Source organism: Salvelinus alpinus, chromosome 2 (genome assembly GCF_045679555.1).
Source record: "Salvelinus alpinus chromosome 2, SLU_Salpinus.1, whole genome shotgun sequence".
NCBI classification, from domain to species: domain Eukaryota; kingdom Metazoa; phylum Chordata; class Actinopteri; order Salmoniformes; family Salmonidae; genus Salvelinus; species Salvelinus alpinus.
The window spans coordinates 39,781,226-39,801,933 of NC_092087.1; the positions used below are offsets into that span (position 1 = coordinate 39,781,226).

The 20,708-nt window shown below is 43.9% G+C and overlaps 1 protein-coding gene across 3 annotated transcripts in view; it reads left to right on the top strand.

Annotated features, from left to right (window-relative positions):
* LOC139560583 (retinoic acid receptor gamma-A-like) overlaps positions 1–12,900 on the top strand; it is a 75,035-nt gene extending 62,135 nt beyond the window's left edge. For all 3 annotated transcript variants that reach the window (XM_071377483.1, XM_071377493.1, XM_071377502.1), the window contains 7 exons: positions 5,678–5,826; positions 6,256–6,397; positions 6,891–7,054; positions 7,145–7,321; positions 7,652–7,856; positions 8,187–8,345; positions 8,641–12,900. In XM_071377483.1, coding sequence (XP_071233584.1) covers positions 5,678–5,826; positions 6,256–6,397; positions 6,891–7,054; positions 7,145–7,321; positions 7,652–7,856; positions 8,187–8,345; positions 8,641–8,957 — 1,313 coding nt within the window. In that variant the 3' untranslated portion in view covers positions 8,958–12,900. The remainder of the gene's footprint in view (positions 1–5,677; positions 5,827–6,255; positions 6,398–6,890; positions 7,055–7,144; positions 7,322–7,651; positions 7,857–8,186; positions 8,346–8,640) is intronic.
* Positions 12,901–20,708: the final 7,808 nt, after the last annotated feature.

The window sequence follows — 20,708 nt, forward strand, 5'->3', positions numbered from 1 at the left end:
GTAATAGACTGTTACACTGTTTGTAGCTAATACTAATGGTGGTGGTGGTAATAGACTGTTACACTGTTTGTAGCTAATACTAATGGTGGTGGTGGTAATAGACTGTTACACTGTTTGTAGCTAATACTAATGGTGGTGGTGGTAATAGACTGTTACACTGTTTGTAGCTAATACTAATGGTGGTGGTAATAGACTGTTACACTGTTTGTAGCTAATACTAATGGTAGTGGTGGTAATAGACTGTTACACTGTTTGTAGCTAATACTAATGGTAGTGGTGGTAATAGACTGTTACACTGTTTGTAGCTAATACTAATGGTGGTGGTGGTAATAGACTGTTACACTGTTTGTAGCTAATACTAATGGTAGTGGTGGTAATAGACTGTTACACTGTTTGTAGCTAATACTAATGGTGGTGGTGGTAATAGACTGTTACACTGTTTGTAGCTAATACTAATGGTGGTGGTGGTAATAGACTGTTACACTGTTTGTAGCTAATACTAATGGTAGTGGTGGTAATAGACTGTTACACTGTTTGTAGCTAATACTAATGGTGGTGGTGGTAATAGACTGTTACACTGTTTGTAGCTAATACTAATGGTAGTGGTGGTAATAGACTGTTACACTGTTTGTAGCTAATACTAATGGTGGTGGTGGTAATAGACTGTTACACTGTTTGTAGCTAATACTAATGGTGGTGGTGGTAATAGACTGTTACACTGTTTGTAGCTAATACTAATGGTGGTGGTGGTAATAGACTGTTACACTGTTTGTAGCTAATACTAATGGTGGTGGTGGTAATAGACTGTTACACTGTTTGTAGCTAATACTAATGGTGGTGGTGGTAATAGACTGTTACACTGTTTGTAGCTAATACTAATGGTGGTGGTGGTAATAGACTGTTACACTGTTTGTAGCTAATACTAATGGTGGTGGTGGTAATAGACTGTTACACTGTTTGTAGCTAATACTAATGGTGGTGGTGGTAATAGACTGTTACACTGTTTGTAGCTAATACTAATGGTGGTGGTGGTAATAGACTGTTACACTGTTTGTAGCTAATACTAATGGTGGTGGTGGTAATAGACTGTTACACTGTTTGTAGCTAATACTAATGGTGGTGGTGGTAATAGACTGTTACACTGTTTGTAGCTAGTACTAATGGTGGTGGTGGTAATAGACTGTTACACTGTTTGTAGCTAATACTAATGGTGGTGGTGGTAATAGACTGTTACACTGTTTGTAGCTAATACTAATGGTGGTGGTGGTAATAGACTGTTACACTGTTTGTAGCTAATACTAATGGTGGTGGTGGTAATAGACTGTTACACTGTTTGTAGCTAATACTAATGGTGGTGGTGGTAATAGACTGTTACACTGTTTGTAGCTAATACTAATGGTAGTGGTGGTAATAGACTGTTACACTGTTTGTAGCTAATACTAATGGTGGTGGTGGTAATAGACTGTTACACTGTTTGTAGCTAATACTAATGGTAGTGGTGGTAATAGACTGTTACACTGTTTGTAGCTAATACTAATGGTGGTGGTGGTAATAGACTGTTACACTGTTTGTAGCTAATACTAATGGTGGTGGTGGTAATAGACTGTTACACTGTTTGTAGCTAATACTAATGGTGGTGGTGGTAATAGACTGTTACACTGTTTGTAGCTAATACTAATGGTGGTGGTGGTAATAGACTGTTACACTGTTTGTAGCTAATACTAATGGTGGTGGTGGTAATAGACTGTTACACTGTTTGTAGCTAATACTAATGGTGGTGGTGGTAATAGACTGTTACACTGTTTGTAGCTAATACTAATGGTGGTGGTGGTAATAGACTGTTACACTGTTTGTAGCTAATACTAATGGTGGTGGTGGTAATAGACTGTTACACTGTTTGTAGCTAATACTAATGGTGGTGGTGGTAATAGACTGTTACACTGTTTGTAGCTAATACTAATGGTGGTGGTGGTAATAGACTGTTACACTGTTTGTAGCTAGTACTAATGGTGGTGGTGGTAATAGACTGTTACACTGTTTGTAGCTAATACTAATGGTGGTGGTGGTAATAGACTGTTACACTGTTTGTAGCTAATACTAATGGTGGTGGTGGTAATAGACTGTTACACTGTTTGTAGCTAATACTAATGGTGGTGGTGGTAATAGACTGTTACACTGTTTGTAGCTAATACTAATGGTGGTGGTGGTAATAGACTGTTACACTGTTTGTAGCTAGTACTAATGGTGGTGGTGGTAATAGACTGTTACACTGTTTGTAGCTAGTACTAATGGTGGTGGTAATAGACTGTTACACTGTTTGTAGCTAGTACTAATGGTGGTGGTGGTAATAGACTGTTACACTGTTTGTAGCTAGTACTAATGGTGGTGGTGGTAATAGACTGTTACACTGTTTGTAGCTAGTACTAATGGTGGTGGTGGTAATAGACTGTTACACTGTTTGTAGCTAATACTAATGGTGGTGGTGGTAATAGACTGTTACACTGTTTGTAGCTAGTACTAATGGTGGTGGTGGTAATAGACTGTTACACTGTTTGTAGCTAGTACTAATGGTGGTGGTGGTAATAGACTGTTACACTGTTTGTAGCTAGTACTAATGGTGGTGGTGGTAATAGACTGTTACACTGTTTATAGCTAGTACTAATGGTGGTGGTGGTAATAGACTGTTACACTGTTTGTAGCTAGTACTAATGGTGGTGGTGGTAATAGACTGTTACACTGTTTGTAGCTAGTACTAATGGTAGTGGTGGTAATAGACTGTTACACTGTTTGTAGCTAATACTAATGGTGGTGGTAATAGACTGTTACACTGTTTGTAGCTAATACTAATGGTGGTGGTAATAGACTGTTACACTGTTTGTAGCTAATACTAATGGTGGTGGTGGTAATAGACTGTTACACTGTTTGTAGCTAGTACTAATGGTGGTGGTGGTAATAGACTGTTACACTGTTTGTAGCTAATACTAATGGTGGTGGTGGTAATAGACTGTTACACTGTTTGTAGCTAATACTAATGGTGGTGGTGGTAATAGACTGTTACACTGTTTGTAGCTAATACTAATGGTGGTGGTGGTAATAGACTGTTACACTGTTTGTAGCTAGTACTAATGGTGGTGGTGGTAATAGACTGTTACACTGTTTGTAGCTAATACTAATGGTGGTGGTGGTAATAGACTGTTACACTGTTTGTAGCTAGTACTAATGGTGGTGGTGGTAATAGACTGTTACACTGTTTTGTAGCTAGTACTAATGGTGGTGGTGGTAATAGACTGTTACACTGTTTGTAGCTAATACTAATGGTGGTGGTGGTAATAGACTGTTACACTGTTTGTAGCTAATACTAATGGTGGTGGTGGTAATAGACTGTTACACTGTTTGTAGCTAATACTAATGGTGGTGGTGGTAATAGACTGTTACACTGTTTGTAGCTAATACTAATGGTGGTGGTGGTCTTACAAAACATCTCATCAGTCAAGGTCAATGCTAAAGGGTCAGAGTTTTATTCCACCTCTCTAGCCACTGGGAGCACTCTGTCCTCTAACTCTCATGTCTTTCTCTTTCTTCCCTCTATTTCTCTCTTCATTTGTCCCACTCTTCTTTTATTAGATTATTCCTTTATGCCCTTTTCTACTATTTTTGAAGTCTTGCCTCTCTTGTTAAACGCAGGCCCTAGTGTGAGAGAGAGGGGGCTGGAGGGGGGTAGAGGAGGAGGAAGGGTGGGGGGAGGTGGGGGTGTGTAGAGGTCCACATTTGGGCCAGAACTGTTCTTTCCATTGAAGATGGCAGCTAGGAGGGGGGCTGTGCGTGGCTTTTGGATTTTCAACGCCTCCATTTTTGTTTTTTTTGTCTTTTTTTACGGGGAAGGGATGCGAGGGTCCAGCTGGTGGTGTGAATGGCTGTCCAAGGTGACTGGATCCCAATAAAGAGGCGGTTGGCCTGGCCGGGGGCCTCCTTCCCAGCCCAGACACAACCTTTATAGGCCAGCTTACGAGCCTGGTCCTCTATTAAACCCTGGCCAGCCTGCGCTGAGGAATTTAGGGCCAGGAAACAAGAGAAAAACAGGGGGGTTTGGGAATGGGCATGGGGAGGTGAAGTTGGGGTGACTGAAGGTGAAAGTTGAAAGGCATGTTAGAGGGGATTGTTTTGGGGGCTTGGTCGGTGAATGTAGCTAAATATATGTGTATATGTGCTTTTGACCATTTATAAATGAATGTGTGTGTGTGTGTGTGTCTATGCAAATGTCTGCTCTTTGTTGTGTGTGTGAAGTCAGGAAAAACACAGTGCATTTGTAGTTATGTTAAGTAGCTAGATGGTGCATAGACCTGAAATGGTCAGTGATGAAAAAGAGAAGGACTGCACTCTTAGAATTAAGGTGAATACAAAATAAAGACGTTTTCCCTTTTAGACATGGACCAAGGTTTCACTCATCTGGGCTTCATCCATGTCGTGTTGTCTCTGTGTTCAAATGTTTGTCTCTGTGTGTGTGTGTGTGTGTGTGTGTGTGTGTGTGTGTGTGTGTGTGTGTGTGTGTGTGTGTGTGTGTGTGTGTGTGTGTGTGTGTGTGTGTGTGTGTGTGTGTGTGTGTGTGTGTGTGTGTGTGTGTGTGTTTGACGTTGTTTATTTTGAAGGTTTTCATTGGCAGCAGTTGAATGACTGCTTGTGGGACGGCAAATGGTGTTATATTGTGTGCCATTTTCCCCCTGCGAGACAGAAGGGAGGGACAGAGGGAGACAGCAGTCTCATAAACACCTTCAGTCTGTTTGTTCAAATGTGACTAGAGGTATACAAGCATGTCGGGTTGGACAGGCATTCAAAATAAAAAAAGACACACACACACACACACACACACACACACACACACACACACACACACACACACACACACACACACACACACACACACACACACACACACACACACACACACACACACACACACACACACACACACTATTCAGCTGTCAGTTAGTCAGACAGTCAGAGGTATGCTCCACCCCCCACTCCCCAGAAGTGGAGACGGCAATCAAATCTCATCTGCCAATCAGCATTTTATCAGCATAGCCATCTGGCCATCAGCTAATTGTGTCTCTTTTCCCTCTTTCGATCTCTCTCTTTCTCTCTCTCTCCAATGTCAATCAGTGCTGAACCAACCCCCCATCTCTTAAAATGTTTGCCTTTGAGCTGCCCTCCTGGGTAGAGCTGAAAGGCTGGGCTAGAGGGGGGTTGGGCTTGTTTGTTGACAAGTCTGCCTTTATCAGTTACTCCATATCTATATATCAGCTTAACTTATTTAGGGAACAACACTGTGGGTCCCATTGAACCCCAGTCGGGTATTGTACTTGTAATGCACCTTCAAAGATGTTTGGGGGCTTCAGAAAGAGTTGCGTTAATCCTCTGACACACAGTATACCTATTAGCTGCAATACTGAAATGTGCAGTAAGTTAAAGTCTGTCTTTCTTGCCCCCTACTCACTCTCTCTCTCTCTCTCTATCTCTCTCTCTCTCTCTCTCTCTCTCTCTCTCCCTCTCTCTCTCTCTCAATTACATTCAAAGTGCTTTATTGGCATGGGAAACATATGTTTACATTGCCAAAGCAAGTGAAATAGATAATAAACAAAAGTGAAATAAACAATCTCTTTCTTTCCCTCTATGTGAGCAGCAGTAGAGACCCAGAGCACCAGCTCTGAGGAGATGGTGCCCAGTTCACCCTCTCCGCCCCCTCCTCCTCGCATCTACAAGCCTTGCTTCGTGTGCCAGGACAAGTCCTCTGGATACCACTATGGGGTCAGCTCATGTGAGGGCTGCAAGGTGAGACACACAAAGAGACTCAGTCAATATGTACAGACAGGATGTGTAACCCAAGCAAATACATGATATATACAGAACATGCATACACAAACAAACAAACAAGCCATGAACAGTCAGACAGGGGCACACAGACAGTCTACCATAATTGTTTCCATGCAGTTCATCCCTATTCTGACGTTAGAGGATGAAAAGATGCCTGTGCTGCCCTCTGGTGGAATCTTTATCTAAGGACAAAGGCATGGGCTCAAATCCCCTCCTGTGGCTATGGAGTGAGAGATCTATGCTCCCGGAAACAATGTTTTAATGGCTGATTTCTCTCTCTTTTACTCTCTCTTGGTCTCTCGGTTCCTCATACTTTCTCTGTATCTCTCGGTCTCTCGGTCTCTCTCTCTCTCTCTCTCTCTCTCTCTCTCTCTCTCTCTCTTTCAGGGATTCTTCCGGCGCAGTATTCAGAAGAACATGGTGTATACCTGCCACCGAGACAAGAACTGTCAGATCAACAAGGTGACCCGTAACCGCTGTCAGTACTGCCGGCTGCAGAAGTGCTTTGAGGTCGGCATGTCCAAAGAAGGTGAGTGCCAGGGCCTCAGAAAGATTGCATTACAACCAGTTTTGCCCATACCTTCTGGGTATGCTGTGCTCAAGTGTAAAGGTGTGAGGGGATCAGAGATGGTTGGAATACAGAGAGCGTGTGAGAGTGATTGTGTGGCAAAGAGTGTTTTGGAAAGGGATCTCAGTACAGTCCATGTCTGTACTGGGGTAGCACTGAAATCACAATATGGCCGCTCTATAAGTGGACATCCTGAGAGGAAGGAAGGAGGGAAGCATGAGGGATGTGTTGCTCTATTAGATGACAACAACTACCACCAATCTATCACTTTCCCTTTCACTGTTGTCTCAAAGAGTAGGGTCACGGCCAGCCATTAGTTAAGAGAGAGTTAAGTGCCATGTTCAAGTGCACATCGGCAGTTTTTACACCTTGTCGGCTCAGCGACAAGCGACCTTTCGGTTACTGGCCCAACTCTCTAACCGCCAGGCTACCTGCTGCCTTGTCCCCCATGCAGCGGTGCGTAATGACAGGAACAAGAAGAAGAAGGATGTGAAGGAGGAGGTGGTGTTGCCGGAGAGCTATGAGCTCAGTGGAGAACTGGAGGAGCTGGTCAACAAAGTCAGCAAGGCCCACAAAGACACCTTCCCCTCACTCGTCCAGCTGGGCAAATACACTACAGTGAGTCAAGTACAGACACACACGCACACGCACACACACGCACACACGAATCTCAGCCCTCTCTCTCTCTGTGTCTCTCCTGTGTTCCAGAACTCCAGTGCAGACCACCGTGTACAGTTAGATCTGGGGCTGTGGGATAAGTTCAGTGAACTTTCCACCAAGTGCATCATCAAAATAGTGGAGTTTGCCAAGCGCCTGCCAGGCTTCACCACCCTCACCATCGCTGACCAGATCACACTCCTCAAATCAGCCTGTCTGGACATACTGGTACCTAAACACCTCTCTCCCCCCACCTCCACTCTGTCTGTACTCCTCTCTCCCTCACTACTCTTTACAGTGCACACTCATGTCTCCCTCCACCTTCACTCATCTCTCCCTCACTACAATCTATCCACTCCTCTCTCCCTTACAATGCTCCATACTTCGCTTTCCCTCAACACACTATACACACACATTGCACAATCCACATGTCACTGTCCTCCATCCTCTGTCACTCCCTACACTTTACACTACCTCCTCTTCTTCGTCCTCCCTTTTCATCATCCTTGTTGTCGTTATTCCCCTAACCTCTCTATCTTCTCCTCTCCTCACTCTCAGATGCTGAGGATCTGCACTCGCTACACTCCGGAGCAGGACACAATGACCTTCTCAGACGGGCTGACTCTGAACCGGACCCAGATGCACAACGCAGGCTTCGGCCCGCTCACAGAACTGGTGTTTGCCTTTGCTGGCCAGCTGTTGCCTCTGGAGATGGACGACACAGAGACTGGCCTCCTCAGCGCCATCTGCCTCATCTGTGGAGGTACTGCAGCATTGGCTGTTATTGTTTGTGTTCATGTGTGTGTGTGTGTGTGTGTGTGTGTGTGTGTGTGTGTGTGTGTGTGTGTGTGTGTGTGTGTGTGTGTGTGTGTGTGTGTGTGTGTGTGTGTGTGTGTGTGTGTGTGTGTGTGTGTGTGTGTGTGTGTTCGCGCGCATGTGTGTTTGTCTCAATATACTAAGCACTCTCTCCTCTTCTCTTTTTGTTCACGTCTTTTTTCCCCCCTGACCCTATGTCATTGGCTGCTTACTCTTCCTCACCCTCTATCATTGCCCACCCCCCTTCCTGACCCTGTGTGTTGACTCTCTCCCTCAGACCGTATGGACTTGGAGGAGCCCCAGAAGGTAGACAAGCTGCAGGAGCCCCTCCTGGAGGCCCTAAAGATCTACGCCCGCCGCAGACGCCCCAACAAGCCCCATTTGTTCCCCCGTATGCTGATGAAGGTCACTGACCTCAGGGGCATCAGCACCAAGGGTCAGTACAGATAAGGATCTGCACAGCCTAGATCTCTATTCATAACATAGGCTATAGCCTTAACGAATCCTGACACATAGATCAATATGCATGTACAGTAGAGCCTCAGACTCCGGCTTTCAATCAGTATTGATAGAGACATAGAGCCACAAATAATTAACAATTAATAACTAACTGATTGTAAGTTGCTCTGGAGGAGTCTGCTAAATGGCTAAAATGTAAATGTGAATGTAAACTCATGTTTATGCATGTCTCTGTCTCTCTCTCTCTCTCTCTCTCTCTCTGTGTACTGTAGGTGCAGAGAGGGCCATCACTCTGAAGATGGAGATCCCAGGCCCCATGCCTCCTCTGATCAGGGAGATGCTGGAGAACCCTGAAGCCTTTGAGGACAGCAGCGACTCTGGGGACAGCGCCTCTGCCGCCGCCCCCCCTGCCATCCAGGCCATCAAGAAAGAGAGAGAGGAGGAGAAGAGCCTGGAGGAGGAAGATGAGGAGGATGAATGGGGGGATGAGGATAGGGAGAGAGGGGCGGACAGCGATGGGGAGCCTTGGGGGGAGGCTGCAGTGGCAGCAGGGGGGTCCCAGAAAGGGGCGACTGGGAGAGCCCAGTGAGAGACATAGTGATGCACTCTGACCCATACTCATCACCTCCTGCTCCACCACCCTCAGACAGACCAACACTCCCTGTCCTAGCACACCAAGTCATCTCCCTACATGAGCAGCCCATCCTGTAACAAGGGTCTTTGCCAAGACATAGCATTCACCTCTGTTGTTACACTACCCCCCCCCCCCCCCCTACATTTACAAATATACACACATACACATACATACTGTATACCCATAATAATTCCCTCTTTGCTCTAGATAAACAGAGAAGTAAAGGCTGTATATGTATTGCACCTACTCTGACACTCCATGGTGAAACGGGCCCTTTCTATAGGAGCACGTGGAACATGTAGTCCGGGAAATAAGAGAAGAGAGAGAAAAACAAGCACTAAGTGTCACTGAGTTGGGACAAGGGTCACGAGATATCACTGTGCCAACCATAAGACTGACCATTATGTTACTTTACAACGCTGTCTCCAAACAAACAGAAACACAAGGAAATGCAAAGCGGAGTGGCAGCAGCTTCAAGCGGGGGTCTATAGGAAATGCACTCCCCCACTTTCCTTAAGGGCTAGGATAAGTGCAAGAGCAATGACGAAACGACATCTGCAACAACCAAACTCTTAATGTGGAAACCATTGCCACACATGCCTTTGAAAATAATTTCCAGTGACATTTGACCTTTGACCTTCTATTGTATGATTTTCCAAAAGAAAACGTATGCATTCATATTTCACCATATTGTATATTCATGTGTATTACTATGCATTTTTCTATTTGATCGTTTTTTTGTATGTTTGGGCTTCAGTCATGCTCATGTTTGATGAGCCATCTCAAACTAGCGATAGATTCTCAATCTGGCAACCCATCTCGCAAACTGGCAACTCTCTTCTGATCTTTACATTGTCTGTGCTTGTGACTTCACTCATTGGGACAGAGCTTACTATAGATCTCTGTAGGGTGAGACAAACAAAAACAACAAGGATTTTACAAGCTATAGTTCATAAACACACAAACAACATAAACACACAAACACACTCATTAAACATCCATGTGTGCAGGGTCAATTTGATGCTTTTTAATGCCAATGCTTTGACTCAAGGTGACTCTAGACTCTAGAATGTTGAAGAAAATCACAACAAGGAAGTGTGGGGTAGCACCGATGGTCCGTCACACTCCCTGTTCTCTTCATCTACAAGCCATTCAAGCGGGATCTGAATGTGAAAGAGGACTCTTTTCGTTGTCATTTCCTTTTGTTCTTAGTGGAATGCCTGGTGGTCTACCAGGGGGGTGATCAGATATCTGGGTGGGCAGAATCCAGCACATAGCTGAGTATCTGTGAAAATGAAAGTAGGTGTCTACTCCCATCCCCAAGCCAAGGCTCAGGTGGTGTGTTGATAATAGTACAGCACATTGAAAATAAGCCATAATGAGCAGCGATATGATAAAGGATACATGGACTGGATTACTGGATCACTAAGTAACACTCACCGGACCAGTTCAGTCTTAGGTCCATTCCATTAATTCAACAGAATAACTCAAATGTGTAGGTCATAGTTACACATATCATCGATGTCCATGAAATTTCACCCTCCTAGAGCGATGAATAAGCAATATTGCAATTATATGCAAACCCATGAGGGAGATAGCCTTGTATGAGCTGCCTGAATCAGGAACTGACTGTGTGTGGGGTATGTAGATGTGTGTGTGAATGAGTGTGAGAGGGTGAGGGTGAGCGTGAGAGTGTTCTCACATTACTTGTATAATGTACATTTTGTGTTTTGTGCTTGCTTTACCATAGAGCAGATGAGATAGTATTTTGGAAACTGTCTACATACATAAACTGGGTTATAGGAGTTTTGGTCCATAGTTCTGTCCAAGAACATGCACAGAACCATATGGTTGATTTTCTTACTCCAGTCATATAGAGAATTCTTCATTTGTAAAGTGAATCTATGCCAGGGCTCTCCAGCCCTGTTTCTGGAGCGCTACCCTCCTGTAGGTTTTCACTCCATCCCCAGTTGTAACAATCCTGATTCAGCAAATTAACTAGCTAATTATTAGAATCAGGTGTGCTAGATTAGGTTTGGAGCGAAAACCTACAGGATGTTTGCTCTCCAGGAAGAGTGTTGGAGAGCCCTGATCTATGCAACGCTGGGATTTTGACATTCTTTTGATGTCATTTCACTTTTGATATACTGTACTTTACATGTGTAATAAGAAATGTTTCTGACGAATTTGAGATTTAGATAAGTTAGTCAATTTAGAATGACTACATTTCATTCTCTTAAAGTCCACAATTGAGATATTCCACCCAGTTCCTCTATACATGTATCTTCCTGTCCCAAGCATTACTGTACAAGATATTACTTTGATAAAGGAGCGGCATATTAATGCTCATAATAACTCAAAACCCCACATCTACAGTATATTCAGATTGCATACCGTTGGCACCTTGCCGTTGGCCTCTTACTATGACAAACAGACACAGCAGTGTGTGGATTTATTAAAATCTGTGGTTGTAAAGCATTAACATGGACCTTAGGCTGAGTAAGATTTCCAGTGTATGGAATGGATTTGGAGTTAATCCCCAGTGTGCATTGAGGCCATTAGTTATTCTGAAAGAGTGATTTACACCTTCATGTCAGCAGCCACTGCACAAGCCTACCTCTTACTCAGTACTCAGCCCTCATGGAGTAGAGGGAGAATTTTCCTATACAGTCAGTCACACCCTGATGCATAAACCTCAACCCTTACTGCAGCGCAGTTCACAAACTGTAGCTACTGTAGTGGTATATCTGACAGCACTCGTTCAAAACAAAAGCCATATTAACTGTGTTCTGTGTGTGTGTGTGGTCTCATAATGCTGCAGAGGACTCTCAGCCTCTGTCTCACAATATTAGTCACATTAGCAATATATTTGATACCATCGTCATACCTCTAAATGAGATTTTCAATCAGGTTCATTGGACTCCTGAGGAGCTTCTTGGAATAGCAGTAATGAATAAAGGACATTTATTTAAGTGTTTGTTTATTGTTTCCTTTTTATATACAGTAGTCAATGTTTTGTTTGAAGCTAAGCAGATGTAGCAAAAAGCCATGGTTCTTGTGCATTTAGCAAGCACTTAGCAAGCAACCAATGTAGAAAGAAATCTAGATGTGGGAACCTGTATTTTCCTAGGCCTATTTGAAGAAAATGTGGCATATATTTTGGGCAAAAGCTTTTCAAAGACAGCTGACATTTAGTAGTGATTGTTTGATGGTAACTGAAAATAGATTGGCCAAAGAAAAAACAATTACACCAGTGTTATCAATCATGAAGAATCTCAATTAGGTCATTCATTTGAAATATGTGTGCTATTTTTTGAGTTTGAATATTTGTGGCTCTTCACAGCTTTTATTATTGATAATAAGCGCTTCCTTTTTAATGCTTAAGGATTGTTGGGTATTTTATGAGATAAATAATTGCTTTTCAGAATGTACTATACTTATTTTAATTAGCATTTTGTTCTTATTTGTTGGTGTTACTTTTAATAACCATAACTTTACATTTCAATTGAATTTGTAAAAAACAAAGGATACAAAATTGTAATTAAATTCAGGGATTTCAAAATCAGCCTAAGATTTGTATTTCTGTTTGTGTCAAAACATGAAATCCCCATTTTTGTTTTTATGCTCTTTTGAGATAAAATGTACTGGTAGTTTGTCTTTCTGTTGTTTTTATACCTGCTGTCCCTTTCTCAAAACAACGCTTTGTGTAGCCTGTCGTCCCTTTCTCAAAACAACGCTTTGTGTAACCTGTCGTCCCTTTCTCAAAACAACGCTTTGTGTAGCCTGTCGTTGTTGTTACTATTTTATTTTATTGTCATTGAGGCAGTTGTCTCTTCTGTACGTCTGGATGTTGTTGTTTTTTCAAATAATTTGATTTTATAAAGAAACTTCTCTTTTATATGTGTGTGTTCATTTGTATTACAATGTAATTTGCTTCAATACAGATGGCATACCTGGTAAAAACACATGGACACAAGGGGGCGATGTAGTCATGCCATAGCAAGGTGAATCTACTGCTACTCTATTGGGAGTGAATGGGGCAACATTGGCATGTTACACATTTGTGGCTAAATCACCAACCTTTTATTACTAGGCTACTGAGTCGAGCCAATCTGAGTGGAGCTGTACTGCGCTGGCCTGGTTGCACATCCACAACAGTTGCTGGAACCTTGCTGAAAGAAAATATCTGAACCAGCACTGTACTGTAGGCTACAGGTCAGCAAGATACTGTAGTGTGAAAAGGCTGTTAGGGTATTATCAAACCAAGTCATTTAGTTGAATTGGCCATGCCCAATTGGTAATGCAATAAAGAAAAATTTAGCTGAATTTATCAGTGGCTATTTAAACAAATCTGAACCACGGATCAAGGTTACTACTCCTAGCCCATAGACTACTTTAAAGGTCAAATAAAAAATACAATACCAAATGTGTCCTATAAGGCAGAAGAGACCAGAGTTGTAGGAGCAAAATAAATTGTTTATTACATGGAATCGAACTATCACCTTGACTGCACCAACCACATTGCATGTGCTAGCGATGAAAAAATAAATGTACACATATGTTATTCAATCATTTCATCCGCACTGCTCATTTCTGTGATACCAAATGCTAAAATAGAACTTTGTTTTATTTGAGACTGTCACGATCGTCGTTACGTGAAAGAGAGGAGGACCAAGGCGCAGCGTGAAATGAACACATATTTAATAAACGAAGACGAAGGACACTTACAAACTAAACAAAACAACAAACCGACGAACGTGAAGCTATATAATGACAAGTGCAGACACAGGCAACTTACACATAGACATAGACAATCACCCACAAACTACCTAATGACTATGGCTGCCTAAATATGGCTCCCAATCAGAGACAACGATAGACAGCTGTCTCTAATTGAGAACCAATCTAGGCAACCATAGACATACAAACACCTAGACTGAACACTGCCCCATAAACATACAAAAAACCCTAGACAATACAAAACACATACATCCCCCATGTCACACCCTGACCTAACTAAAATAATAAGGAAAACAAAGATAACTAAGGCCAGGGTGTGACAGTACCCCCCCCCCCCCCCCAAAGGTGCGGACTCCGGCCGCAAAACCTCCCACAGAAGGGGAGGGTCCGGGTGGGCCTTCTCACGGCGGCAGCTCGGGTGCGGGACGTGGACCCCACTCCACCATAGTCAATACCCGCTTTGGTGGCGCCTCTGGAGCGAGGATCCTTACAGCGAGTCCCGGACTGAAGACTATCCTAGAGGGCGCCACTGGACGGAGGGGCAGCTCCGGACTGAGGGGCAGCTCCGGACTGAAGGGCAGCTCCGGACTGAAGGGCAGCTCCGGACTGAGGGGCAGCTCCGGACTGAGGGGCAGCTCCGGACTGAGAGGTAGCTCCGGACTGAGGGGCAGCTCCGGACTGAGGGGCAGCTCCGGACTGAGGGGCAGCTCCGGACTGAGGGGCAGCTCCGGACTGAGGGGCAGCTCCGGACTGAGGGGCAGCTCCGGACTGGAGGGCAGCTCCGGACTGGAGGGCAGCTCATGACTGGAGGGCAGCTCATGACTGGAAGGCAGCTCATGACTGGAGGGCAGCTCATGACTGGCGGGCAGCTCATGACTGGCGGGCAGCTCATGACTGGCAGGCAGCTCATGACTATTGGGCAGCTCTGGCAGCTCCAGACAGGATGGCGGCTCTGGCAGCTCCTGGCTGACTGGCGGCTCTGGCAGCTCCTGGCTGACTGGTGGCTCTGGCAGCTCCTGGCTGACTGGTGGCTCTGGCAGCTCCTGGCTGGCTGGCGGCTCTGGCAGGTCCTGGCTGACTGACGGCTCTAATAATATGCATATTGTATGATCTAGAATAGAGTACGAGGCAGTTTAATTTGGGCACGATTTTTTCCAAAGTGAAAATAGCGCCCCCCTATTGACAAGAAGTTTTAAACTGCGTGTCATGATTGCGTCTGATGGGGATAGACAGTAGGCGTGTTGCTCTGCTCAGACGTGGCTGCCGCAGGCCAGATCTTACAATGCCTGTTTTGGTATTTTACGTAACAGCTAACCATATCATTATGTTAAAGAAATCTGGTGCCCGACAGCACAGTCGATGACATGGCACGCAACTATTAGTTGATGCATGCAACATCTGAGCAGGGGAGCGCGACCGAAATCAACATTGCACAATGTTATACCTGTAGGTGTAAGCCTAAGAGTTAGAGAGCAAACTCAAGTCTATAGTCTCAAAAAAGACAACTAGTTAAACGTGTTCCCCTCTATAAAATTTCACTCCCCTTTGATGCAGAAGGTTTATGCAACAATATGTCAGATGTAGCTTTCATGCCAGTCTGATCTCACACTATCTGAAGGAAAGCAACACATGACTGGAAAAAGCTAAGCAAAGATGGGGAAACCAAATCAGTTGGAATGCATTCAAAAAGACATTGCTTTGAAGCTTTCTTGTTTAGTCTAATGTCCTAACAGTTTATTTGATATAATGCTTAACTTGTGACAACAGTCAGAATTGTCCTTTTAACCTTTTGATGTGGGATAAGAGTACAGTGGTCCTTATAACCCCTCTGCAACAGCACTCATGCTGACAGCGACCAAGAACGGAGGTACAGTATAGTGGCACACATAGAATTAGGATAGGATCTCTATGGTGGCACATTTTAATTAAAATACTTTTTCTAAAAGTGCTTGCTTTAGTTCAATCAGAGAGCATTGGCAATGGACATGGAACCTGATGCTGAGTCTGAGACCAGGGACACTGGCGTAGCACACACCCCAACAGCCCACGCAAGGCGGTGGCTCCCCAACCCCCCAAAAAATATAAAACATTTATGTTTGGGGTCCCCTCCCGGAGGAGGTTGGGCCCCCCAGATAGCATATGAACACATCATAAACCATGAAAAAGTTTTAGAATTACAGGAAGGTCACTTTAAAACTGCAAAGCGTTCTTTTAGCCTCATGGAAATTAGCTCAGCGATTCTTGAAAGTCGGGACAATCCTTGTCCGGCAGGGTAACTTTATTTTTATAGTTGCAATTTTTATTTTATTTTTTGCATTATTTGACCTTAGCCCTCTGTGACTTTAAAGAATATTTATCTAAAAACTTCGATTTCTAAAATATTTGTCCGGAGATTTGGTGAACTCCATCAGATTTATCTAAAATGAATCAGGAATGAGCAGGGTCAGCTACCCAATAAGGACCCCTTATTCCTGTCCTCATTACATGTAGTGCAACAAGACCACTCATGGTCTGTAAAGTTCTCTACTGTTTATAGATTTAAACTAACAACATTGGAATCACCATGGTCACAACCATAAACTATCAACCCCATATGCCTGATACAATATGAGTTTTGGTTCAAATATGTTACATTTAATTAGGTTTTAGGGTCAAAGCAACTGAGGAAAAATAAAATTGCTATTGTGTACTGTATATCACTTGAATGAAGAAGAAAAATGTAATTTTTGTCAACTCTGTTAGATTTGTATCTAATGTCTGCTCCGTCAAAGTGCTGAAAGATCTGATAGAATGGTTGTTTCTATTACGGATTTTCAAATAAACAATTTTCCATATTTTACAAACGTTTGTATTGATCTTATATTAAATTTTTTGGGAAAAAAGTATCTGTTGTCAACTCCGTCAGTTGCTTGTCTGCTCCATCACTGATGGAGTCAATATTTTTGGGCCAATTTTCTGAAAAAAATATTTTAATCATTGTTCTGCAACATATGCTTAAACAATTGAAGTATTTATTGTGCTAGACCTAAGAGATAATGCTTGATTTATACATTCCGTTTTATGTTCTAAATCTAGAAAACATGCCAAATAGCAAACAAAATTTGCCCTGGAGCCTTTCATAGTGATTTAATACAAAATCAAGGCCTTTAAACACTTTTTGGACAATAATTATAAAACTAAAATGCCTTTTACGGTGTCTGACGAAGTTGACATAAATCCAGTTAGTTGCATTTTATGTTCCTTTACATGGTGTGATAGCTGATACTTTGGTCTATCAAAATATATATTTCAAATTTGTTAATAGTAAGACACATTTTTGTGGGAAAAAAGTTGAGATTGTCCTGTCTTTCAAGAAGCCCTGAGCTCTAAAACAGCAACATGGGGTGAGGGGGGGCTTGACAAGGGACAAAATACTAATATACACCATTGATTGATCTTCCCAGGTGAGTGCAGCAATCCAATCTCAGCCAGGTGTGTGTTCCCGCACTTTCTGTCACGTGAGGAAGCTTGAAGCAGGCTTGAAGTTGTGTTCTCGTAGAAATTTGTTCTGTTGAGACGATTCGGCACATGGACTCTAAGGGAAGATGGCGGAAGTGGCCGAGTAAATTTGGTGAAGACGAATGTTCTGACTGGTCAACATTAATGTAAAAAACTGGAACAAAAAGGAAATAGTCTACAATTGGAGTAGAGGATATGTGTGTAAATGATAATGAATCTCTTCTTGTCGGGATGCGTTTGTTGAGTAAGGATGCATATGTAGGAAACCCATTTCAGTTGTCGATAAGTATGCGCTTGGAAGAGTGGAGTCTGTCAGAGTGACCAGGAGTGGTCTTATTTTGATTAATTGTATTTTTGACAAGCAGATGAAGATTTTAGTGGGCCTCAAAAAAATCCGGACAACAGAAGATTTGTGTTTAGAACTTCGGAGTAGAGCACCCATGAAAGGAGTCATCTCAGGGGTAACTACGGATGTTCAGGTTGAATACCTGATGTGGTTGGTGCCCGCTGAGTGAATGGAAAAAAATAAGAAAACCTGTCTGTCCTGTTGTTTTTTGATAATGAGCAATTACCTACGCATATAACGACACAGGGTGACAGCCAGATGCAGACACAGGGGGCATATGGTTCGAGTCTCTGATATTTATTGAATTACAAGGGGTAGGCAATGGGCAGGTCGGGGACAGGCAGAAGTTCATAAACCAGGTCAGAGACAGGCAGAAGTTCATAAACCAGGTCAGAGTCCGAAAGGTACAGTGGGGGCAGGCAGGCTCGAGGTCAGGGCAGGCTGAATGGTCAGGCAGGCGGGCTCAGTGTTAGGGCAGGCAGAACGGGTCGGAACCGGGAGGGCTAGAAAAACATAGAACACAGGGATAAATACACTGGGGATAATGAGGAAGATGGATGACACCTGGAGGGGGGTGGAGACAAGCACAAAGACAGGTGAAACAGATCAGGGTGTGAAAGTACCCCCCTCTAGAGGTGCCACCTGGCGTCCTACTTGGGCGAATACCTGGTTGACCGGGGTGCCGGCGGTGAAAGTCGGCGACGAGGGCTGGGTCCAGGATGTTCTTAACGGGGACCAGCACCTCTCCTCCGGGCCATGACCCTCCCAGTCAACCAGCTACTGGAAACCCCTGCCCCGAGGTCGAAGACTCAGGAGGCATCTCATCGTGTACGCCGAATGGCCATGGTTGATGAGACGAGGAGGAGGGGTGGGCCTGGAAACAGGAGACAAAGGACAGTGAGACAAGGGCTTAATCCTGGACACATGAAAAGTGGGATGTATATGGAGGGTACGGGGCAACAGAAGAAACAAATTATGACAGTGAAGAGATGGTAGTGGATACATCACAGCCTGTAGTCATTACTTGCTGCCAGACAAAAGATACCCTGTGTGTTAAAAAGGTGGACTTTGTTGCGTTCATTGCCACAGTTATAAACTGTACTGCACAACCCTCAAAGAAGTCGAAGAAACTAGACATTATTGTGGCTGAAGCAGAACAGTTTTTGGGACTCAAGGATTTTATGGTCAGAAGACTTGCAAGGGGTACGGGCGCCAGAAGACCTTGAGGCTCAAGGTGAAGAAGGTTCACCTTGAGCCTGTGTAGGGATCAGATATTTTTTTTGAAAGAAAAGTTGTTTGATTTATTATTTTAAAAAAATATATATTTTTGATAGAATCCTGTTTCCATCCCGCATAGCAGGTGTCGGGATGAACATTAAAAAATTGTGTGATCGCCAAAATACCATAGAAGACGAAGAATTTGATCTGTTAGGCCTGTTTCTTGATATGTTTGAGTTTTCCAGATAATTTTGACTTTTGAACAGTTTAGGCCTACCAGTTGGGCTATGTATGACTTTGGTTAAATGATACTACTTCCAGCGCGTCCTGTGTACACTTGCAACTTTGATGAGAGGGAAAGGTAATCAGACTTTGTCAAGCATGTAAGTAACTTTTACCCTATTTCTACATTGTGAAATAGCCTACCTAGGCCTAGATAAACCCAGCAAAAAAAGAAACGTCCCTTTTTCAGGACCGTGTCTTTCAAAGATAATTCGTAAAAAATCAAAATAACTTTGCAGATCTTCATTGTAAATGGTTTAAACACTGTTTCCCATGCTTGAACCATAAACAATTAATGAACATGCACCTGTGGAACGGCCTTTAAGACACTAACAGCTTACAGACGGTAGGCGATTAAGGTCACAGTTATGAAAACTTAGGACACTAAAGAGGCCTTTCTACTGACTCTGAAAAACACCAAAAAAAAGATGCCCAGGGTCCCTGCCCATCTGTGTGAACGTGCCTTAGGCATGCTGCAAGGAGGCATGAGGACTGCAGATGTGGCCAGGGCAATAAATTGCAATGTCCGTACTGTGAGACGCCTAAGACAGCGCTACAGGGAGACAGCACGTACAGCTGATCGTCCTCGCAGTGGCAGACCATGTGTAACAACACCTGCATAGGATTAGTACATCCGAACATCACACCTGTGGGACAGGTACAGGATGGCAACAACAACTGCCCGAGTTACACCAGGAATGCACAATCCCTCCATCAGTGCTCAGACTGTCCGCAATAGGCTGAGAGAGGCTGGACTGAGGGCTTGTAGGCCTGTTGTAAGGCAAGTCCTCAGACATCACCGGCAACAACGTCACCTATGGGCACAAACCCACCGTCGCTGGACCAGGCAGGACTGGGAAAAAGTGCTCTTCACTGACGATTCGCGGTTTTGTCTCCCCAGGGGTGATGGTCGGATTGGCGTTTATCGTCGAAGGAATGAGCGTTACACCGAGGCCTGTACTCTGGAGCAGGATTGATTTGGAGATGGAGGGTACGTCATGGTCTGGGGCGGTGTGTCACAGCATCATCGGACTGAGCTTGTTGTCATTGCAGGCAATCTCAACGCTGTGCGTTACAGGGAAGGCATCCTCCTCCCTCATGTGGTACCCTTCCTGCAGGCTCATCCTGACATGACCCTCCAGCATGACAATGCCACCAGCCATACTGCTCATTCTGTGCGTGATTTCCTGCAAGACAGGAATGTCAGTGTTCTACCATGGCCAGAGAAGAGCCCGGATCTCAATCCCATTGAGCACGTCTGGGACCTGTTGGATCGGATGGTGAGGGCTAGGGCCATTCCCCCCAGAAATGTCTGTGAACTTGCAGGTGCCTTGGTGGAAGAGTGGGGTAACATCTCACAGCAAGAACTGGCAAATCTCGTGCAGTCCATGAGGAGGAGATGCACTGCAGTACTTAACTTCTTATGGGCAGGTGGGATGTCCCACCTGGCCAACATCCGGTGAAATTGCAGAGCGCGAATTTCAAATTACAGAAATAAAAATATTTAACATTCATGAAGATACAAGTATTATACATCAAAATAAAGCTTAACTTCTTGTTAATCCAGCCGCTGTGTCAGATTTCAAAAAGGCTTTACGGTGAAAGCACACTATGCGATTATC